The 8,630-nt window shown below is 40.8% G+C and overlaps 1 protein-coding gene across 1 annotated transcript; it reads right to left on the bottom strand.

The window, feature by feature from the left end:
- Positions 1-4,695: 4,695 nt before the first annotated feature.
- LOC112200607 (probable LRR receptor-like serine/threonine-protein kinase At3g47570) lies at positions 4,696-7,597 on the bottom strand. The gene is made up of 2 exons (XM_024341634.2): positions 5,785-7,597; positions 4,696-5,340 (listed from the first exon to the last, which is right to left on the bottom strand). Exons 1-2 carry the CDS (start codon positions 6,494-6,496, stop codon positions 4,994-4,996), a joined length of 1,059 nt encoding a protein of 352 aa, XP_024197402.1. The 5' UTR covers positions 6,497-7,597; the 3' UTR covers positions 4,696-4,993.
- Between the last annotated feature and the right edge of the window lie 1,033 nt (positions 7,598-8,630).

The following is an 8,630-nucleotide window of genomic DNA, read 5'->3' as shown; positions in this document are numbered from 1 at the left end:
CACTAACACTCCCCCTCAAGTTGGCGCATATACATCAACCATGCCCAACTTGCTAAGTGAGTCATAAAACGCCTTCCTGGAAACTCCTTTGGTAAGTACATCTGCAAGTTGCTCTTCAGTTGGAACAAAAGGAAAGCTAATAATTTTGGCATCTAGCTTCTCCTTTATAAAGTGACGATCAACCTCCACATGTTTAGTACGATCATGCTGTACTGGATTCTGTGATATGTCAATAGCTGCCTTGTTATCACAATACAACTGCATGGAATTTTTGAGTTTGAAACCCAGATCAAGTAACAGATTTCTCAGCCACAACAATTCACACACTCCGTGAGCCATACCTCTATACTCGGCCTCAGCACTAGAACGTGCCACAACTTTCTGTTTCTTACTCTTCCATGTAACCAGATTACCTCCCACAAAGGTAAAGTAACCTGATGTCGATCTCCTATCTGTGATATTTCCAGCCCAATCTGCATCTGTGAAGCCACAAACCTCAAGAATGTTGTTGTGTTTAGAAAACAGTACTCCCCTTCCTGGAGCTGACTTCAAGTACTTCAGAATCCGCATAACCGCATCCATGTGACTCTCACTCAAATTATGCATGAACTGACTCACCACACTCACTGCATATGCAACGTCTGGTCTAGTATGAGCCAAATAAATCAAGCGCCCAACTAACCTCTGATAGCGAGCTCGATCAGTAGGTACCTGATCTGGATACTCAGCTAAACAATGGTTCTGCTCAATAGGAGTGTCAATAGGTCTGCAATCCAACAAACCTGTCTCTGTCAGCAAGTCAAGAACATACTTCCTCTGGCACAGATAGATTCCTTCTCTCCCCCTGGCTACCTCAATTCCTAAGAAGTACTTAAGTTCACCCAAGTCCTTCATCTCAAACTCAGAGGCTAGCTGTCTCTGCAGTCTATCCATCTCAACAGTATCATTACCAGTGATTACCATATCATCCACATAAATAATTAGAGCTGTTACCTTCCCTTGTTGATGCTTGAGAAACAAGGTATGGTCTGAGTTGCTCTGCCTGTAACCAACCTTCCGCATAAACTGTGAAAATCTTCCAAACCAAGCACGAGGTGACTGTTTGAGACCATACAGAGATTTTCTTAATCTGCAGACAAAATCACCAGGAGAAGCAACTACATACCCAGGTGGAAGGCTCATGTATACTTCCTCGGCTAACTCTCCATGAAGAAATGCATTCTTGACATCAAACTGTCGGAGTGGCCAGTTTAAACTAGCAGCGAATGAGAGCAGAACCCGAATAGTGTTCATCTTGGCAACAGGAGCAAACGTTTCATCGTAGTCTATACCATACGTCTGAGTAAACCCCTTTGCTACAAGGCGTGCTTTGTACCGATTCACTGATCCATCTGCATTATGCTTCACTGTAAATACCCAACGACAACCTACAGCCTTCTTGCCTTGTGGTGGAGGCACAAGTTGCCAAGTATTGCTCTTCTGCAACGCCTCCATCTCTTCCTCCATTGCCTTCCTCCACTTTGGATCCCCCAATGCATCCTGCACTTTGTTAGGTACTGATACAACAGATATTTGATTCACAAATGATTCATATGACTTAGATAACTTCCTAGTGGACATATAATTGGCTACTGGGTATTTTGATTTGGCAGTAAGGGTAGGTTCATATCTTTTGGCTGATTGACCCCGAGTGGTCCTATTTGGTAACACATATTGCCCAACATTAGACTCATTACTACCAGTACTAGTGGGTGGACATACCTCAAATGAGTGATCTTCAGTACCAGGAAGTTGTGGGTCAGGGGTAGAAGCAACGGTAGGAGTGACAGTTGTGTCTTCAATATCATTTCCGGCCATAGAGACTGGTGCTTGGATGTTTGGAGTTGTATCTTCAACATCATTTTCAGCCATAGAAACTTGTGCTTGGATGTTTGGAGTTTCTACTTCTGGCGGCGCGCTAATGGTCTCAATTGGATCAGTCAAAATACCACCTGCTTCTTCTCCTGCTTCTGATTCCTCCCCCTCTCCATGATACAGCTCTTCAAAAAATGAATTCTCCCCCTGAAGAGCTGTATCTGAAGAGGTAAAATAACTCATGTCCTCAAAGAAAGTAACATCCATAGTGACATAGTACTTCCTGGTAGGTGGATGAAAGCACTTGTACCCTTTCTGATACCCTCCGTAGCCAACAAACACACACTTAAGTGCCCGGGCATCCAATTTAGACCTCTGGTTCTTAGGAACATGGACAAAAGCAACACAACCAAAGACACGAGCTGGAAGATTATGAAATGAAGGTAAGGAGACATGAGATGCAAGAACCTCAAATGGAATTTTTCCCTGAAGGATACTAGAGGGAAGACGATTGATAAGATGGGAGGAAGCATATACAGCATCACCCCAAAGATACTTAGGCATATGGGCACTAAAGAGAAGGGCACGAGCCATATCAAGTAAATGACGGTTTTTCCTTTCAGACACTCCATTTTGTTCAGGTGTTTGTGGACATGTGGTTTGGTGAACAATCCCATGGGTGTTAAAAAACTCTTGGAAAACATGATTAACATATTCCCCTCCATTGTCAGAACGAAGGACTTTAATGGTGCTATGGTACTGTGTTTGAACAAGAGTACGAAAAGTTCGGAAAGCTGGAAAGACTTCATCTTTGGTTTTAAGAAGGGCAACCCATGACAATCTCGTACAATCATCAATAAACAACACAAAATATCTCATACCCGATACAGTGGGCTCTCTAGAAGGTCCCCAAACATCAGAATGAATCAACTCAAAAGGAATAACACTTTTATTAGACACTCTAGGAGGATAAGTAGCACGATGACTCTTGGCCAAAACACATGTTTCACAACGTAAAGCAGACTCATTCACACCAATAAACAGAGTAGGCATGGTTGTTTTCATAAGACTAAAAGAAGGATGCCCTAAACGGCGATGCCACAACCAAATTTCACTTATCTTATCAGAATTCGAAGTCAAAGCGACTCGGGACTGTGCTCTTGGTTTCTCTCCCGCGTATGTCTGATCCAAATGAAACAACCTGCCCCTCAGATACCCCCGACCGACCACCTCCCTGGTGAGAAGATCCTGAAAAATCACATACATAGGATAAAAGGTTACGGAGCATTTAGACTCAGTATTCAACTGTGGAACAGATATCAAGTGATGAGACAAATCAGGTACATATAACACATTATGAAGCTCTAAAGTGGGAGTAATACGCACTGACCCGGACCCTAACACAGGAAAAGCCTCACCATTGGCATTGGTGACATAGGACACTGGTGGGGAAGATAAGTTAGTAAAATACGATTTATCATAAGTCATATGATCGGAAGCACCAGAATCAATAATCCATGTATCCGAACCAACAAAGTTAGAAACTTTTAAAGCCATACCAATCTTACCACAATCCCCAAAAGAACCTCCATCTGAACTTCGCACAGACATCTTAACCTTCTGGACATCATTGACCTTGGAACTCTGACCTTTACTGTTATCACCTCCCATTGCAATAATAAGACGCAGCGGAATAATCGAATAAAAAGAATAGAAGAATTCAAACAATAATAGTAACAGAACTTGAAGTGACCTTTTTTTTTTTTTTTTTTTTTTTTTGGAGACCTGTTGCACGGGTTGAATCAGAAACAGTGGGTTGAATCAGAAGCAGTGGGTGCGACTAGAGAACCAGCGATTTGGGGCCTTGCAACTTCGCCGGGAACTGGGTAACAGGCCGGGGACTGGGTAACGTCGTCGGAATGATCTGGGCGACGCCGGAGTGAAGAACCGAGATGGGACGCGCCAGTGGGTGCGACTAGAGAACCAGCGATCTGGGGCCTTGCAACTTCGCCGGGAACTGGGTAACAGGCCGGGGACTGGGTAACGTCGTCGGAATGATCTGGGCGACGCCGGAGTGAAGAACCGAGATGGGACGGGAACTGGAGCTTCTACTGGTTGCAAGAAGAGATGGAGACGAGCTGGAAATTAGCAGACGACGTCGGCCTGACGAGGTCAACGTCGGTTGAAGGCGGCTGGCCGAGGATGATCGATCACAAGGAGCCGGCCTGGAAACCTGCAGGTCTGAGCACGTGACGATTCTGAGCAATGGGAAGGCCGACGATGATCTGGAAATCGGCGGGTCTGGGAGCACGACGATTATGATGGAGAAGATAATCGGGTCTAATGCAGAATGATCGGGTCTGATGACCAAGGTGGTTGGGTCTGTTGCTGGATCTGATGCGAACCCAATCTGGAGATGTTGTCGCCGAAGTCAAAGAAGAAGACACTGGTCGTTCTTTGACGGACGCCTAGCAGACAAACGACGATGATAGTAACGTCGTTAAGAGGTGAATAAACCCTAACAATGGATTCTAACTCCTCAAATTTGGAAAAAACTGAAATTAAAACAAAGAGACAAAGTCCTTTCAGATCTTTGCTCTGATACCAAGTCAAATATAACAAGATTGAGAATGAATTTTCTGATATATTATTACACCCATTCTGTGGTGTATATAAACAGATGACAATCGTACTACAACGTACTACACCTATTGTGTACAACCGTACTACACAACATATACAAGGTAAGTAATTACAACAATATATTCCCTTGTAGTCTATTCCTAATAGGGAACGATGACTCACACTAACACAGATTTCAAGACCAACTGCATGGATGTTTTTACCAACTATGTAATCAGGTCAGTGTATTAACCATTTTGGCTACAATGTGCTTGCTGAAATGCCTCAGAGACAAAAGACAAAAGAACGCGGATAGATTAACTTTTGTTACAGTGATTATCCGGTCCTCGAGAATGATTTCAATTTTGTTATTGAGGCAGTCAGACTATGGAAATAATTACTGACATTGAACACACCAACCAACTTATGTATAGGAAAGACTGAGAAATAACAAAGTTGTGCAAACAAAAAAAAACCAAGGCTAAACTCTGGATATTAAAGTACACCTCGATCTGACTCAATGTTGTAGTGCCAATTTTATTTTCTTGAGCTTGGGCACCACATCCTTAATGTCCATTCTATCCTCTGCTACTTCTTCCGAACATGTCAAGCCTATTTCGAGGATGGACACTAGGATACTTTCTGTGGCATTCATGTCTCTTCCCTCTTCTATGCTCAATAAGCCAGCATCCACCACTTCCAGAACATTATCAGGGATAGAGACATTTATCCAATATTGCCTCAAAGTAACTTCTCCGGCAAACATTTCATCAGTGGGTTTCTTTCTCGCCATTATTTCCAGCAGCATTATCCAAAAGCTATAGACATCACCCTTTTTGGACACTTTTCCTGCGGAACCATACTCTATTGACAAGCATCAATTATAAAGCAATTGCAATATTAGTATTCAGTTCACTGCCAAGTATCAAGTATAAACTATCAAGTACTCTGCAATATTTGCAACATGTTTCCATAGAACTCTAAATTCTATGTTAAACGTGTCGATAGCCTTAAGAAACGCTATGAATACTTGACTTATTAACATCCTGTTTGATAAAACATTCTCGGGGCCAGGGCCAAAAAAAAAAAAAAAGATAATTAGCTGCAAGAAACCATACTTATCTTTCACTGATCAGATAATTTATCTGATCTATCTTTAATGCCATAATAATGCACCTAATTAGGGTTTGTCAATTCATGGATTAAGACTTGGACATAAGACAAACTTCTATGGTTGTTATTCTCCATGAACTAACTGCAATTAGTTTTATCATGTAGCAATAAACAAAAGTAAATACTTGGAGTTACCTGGTGCTACGTAGCCCAGAGTGCCGATGGTTCTTGTCTGTGTTTCCTCTTTGTATTTTGCTAAAATTTTTGCAAGACCGAAGTCTGCAACATGTGCAACCATGACTTCATCAAGAAGGATATTCCCAGGCTTCACATCACAGTGCACCACTGCTTCTGCTTGACCATGATGGAGATATTCCAAAGCAGATGCAATATCGATCAACATGCTCACTCTTTGCAGAATACTGAGACAGTAGTTGTGAGAGTATAACCACTTCTCAAGACTGCCATTAGACATGTACTGCAGCACCAAAGCTGTGACCTCAGGGCTGGAACATGTAGTTATAATCTTTACAAGATTCCTATGACGGATTGTTCGCCACACCTTGCATTCTGCATCAAAACTTTTTACAGCACCCTCCATTTCCAGCTTAAGAATTTTGACAGCAATAGTAGTCCCATTAGACAGTATCCCCTTGTACACCGAGCCAAAACTTCCCCCTCCAAGAAAGTTGCTTTCACAAAAGTCATTTGTAGCGCGACGGAGTTCTTGATATGATATCCTACTATGCTCCACTGTTGTAAGCTGTTCAACTGTTGTACTCTTGCCTCTCTTTCTTTTTCTATACCATGTGATCATATAAATGAGGGCTATCAGAATCACTGTCGATGCAATGCTAGGAAGAACATATGTGAGCACAGGATGTGTCGTCTTTGATTTTTGAGTCATACAAGGTGGAACTCCATACTTTGGTCTCCCACAAAGTGCTTTATTCTCCAAAAATGATCGGGAACTAAAGTTTACAAATGGTCCACCAGAAGGAATCTCTCCAAAGAGATCATTGAAAGAGAGATTCAAATACTCGAGAAATTTGAGAGTTTCAAGAGACTTTGGTATTGCACCAGACAGGTTATTGTATGATAGGTCCAGACTCCAGATAACCCTTTCAGATCACCACAGCTCGGTGGAATGGATCCTATAAACCAGTTCTTTGACAAATCAAGGTAAGCTAGGCTTTGGGATGCTGCTATGATGCTTGAAATATTACCAGTAATTTGGTTATAAGATAAATCAATCACTTCAATGGAAATCGACTTTGTCAAAGTGGTAGGTATGTCTCCACTGAAAGAATTGGATGCCAAATTTAACACCAAGAGATTTTCCAAGTTCCATAAATTCATTGGTATCAAGGATGTCATTTGGTTGGAATTTAGGAGAAATATTTGAAGGGTGCGGCTGAGGTTTCCAATGCAATTTGGGATCAATCCAGAGATTTTGTTATTCTCTAGTGATAGTTCTCCAAGGTTCTGCAGATGACAGATCCCATATGGAATGGATCCTTCAATTCTGTTAAAGCTCAGATACAACCTTTGTAACCTCTCCAGTCCTCCAATCTGTGGTGGTATTTTTCCACTTATATTGTTGTCCACAAATTTAAGGTAGATTAAACTTTTCAAGGAATGAATTTTGTGGGAATGTGACCCTTTATCTGGCACGAAATTGCTGAAATGTGCTGAAGGGAAGAAACATTTCCAAAGGAATTGGGTATGATGCCATTTAGAGGATTTTCAGTCAGAACCAACTCTCGCAGCGAAGTGGAATTGAATAATGAGGAAAGGAATTTAAGTTCAGGAACTCCAGGTTCTCTAGTCAACTGATTTGGCAATACAAAATAAAATCAAGTCTTCTGGGTCGAAAAAAATAATTTCACCAAATCTGATTTTCTTTCCACCAATAGAAAGAGCTCGTTGAGACGAATTCTTAGAAGAAAACGGATCCTAAATCGGACATACGGTTTAAAAGCTAGGATAAAAATAAATTCTAGAGAGAGAAAATGGAACGAGAGAAATGTAGGAGAGAGAAACTCTCCGAAAATTGTGGGGAAAATAGCTTAAGCGGGTCGGCCTATTTATAGGGTCGGTTAAACCGACATTCATTGGTTTATGTATGAATGACACTTGTCAAGGCATCCCTAAATTTTCAACACATGGGTGCCACGTTTCTTGATCTAATTGATCTCTCCTTCATTATTTGCCATATGTCAAGCATCTAATATACATATTCCCACTTGCAACACGTAGGGCTGCTGTCCCTGGTCACCAAGTAATGCATACGGACCAATAATAACACGACATGTGTCCAAACTAATGTAATTTCTACTCAAATTTAAAAAAGTCATTAAAAATAGCTGGAGAATCCGAAAAAATCACCGAAAATTGCTACGAACTCGTGAAAATTTCTACTTTATTTTTATGTAACTGAAAATAAACCTACTAAAAAATTTCAAATATTTTTCAAGAGCTTTAAAACTAGTAAAATTGGATAAACAAAATTTCTCAATAATAACCTTCCACCTTAAAATTTAAAATTTCGGTCGTCACATGAAACCTTGTATGAGTAACTCAAATATAAATACAAAAACATATAACTCACACCAAAATGAGGAGAACCTTTCAAATCGAGAAATGGAACACATGCTTCTCAAAAACAATATTCTTTTCCCTAAAGAAAACAACAAAAGTCACACCGTGACAAAATCATATAAATCGTTAACCTAACCATTCAAATATGATAAATCAATGCAACCTAGATAATAAAAGTCAACACACAACAAATCATATCTATCGTTAACCTAACAAATAGAATATGAAACTTCGGTCTAACCGGGACAATAAAAGTCAACATCGTGACAAAATCATATTAATTGAAACTCCGACAATTAAAATATGATACTATGGTTCAACCTGGACAATAAAAGTGTGTACTCAGGAGTCGTAAGTAACCCACTTAGATCCATGTGAAACGATGACAGACAAACTAGAGCTCTAACTGATCGTATCCACTCACCCGGCCAAAGGTGTGA

This window comes from Rosa chinensis, chromosome 4 (assembly GCF_002994745.2).
Source record: "Rosa chinensis cultivar Old Blush chromosome 4, RchiOBHm-V2, whole genome shotgun sequence".
Lineage (NCBI taxonomy): Eukaryota > Viridiplantae > Streptophyta > Magnoliopsida > Rosales > Rosaceae > Rosa > Rosa chinensis.
Note: the sequence above shows the minus strand (reverse complement) of the source record. Positions and strands in the feature narration are given on the sequence as shown.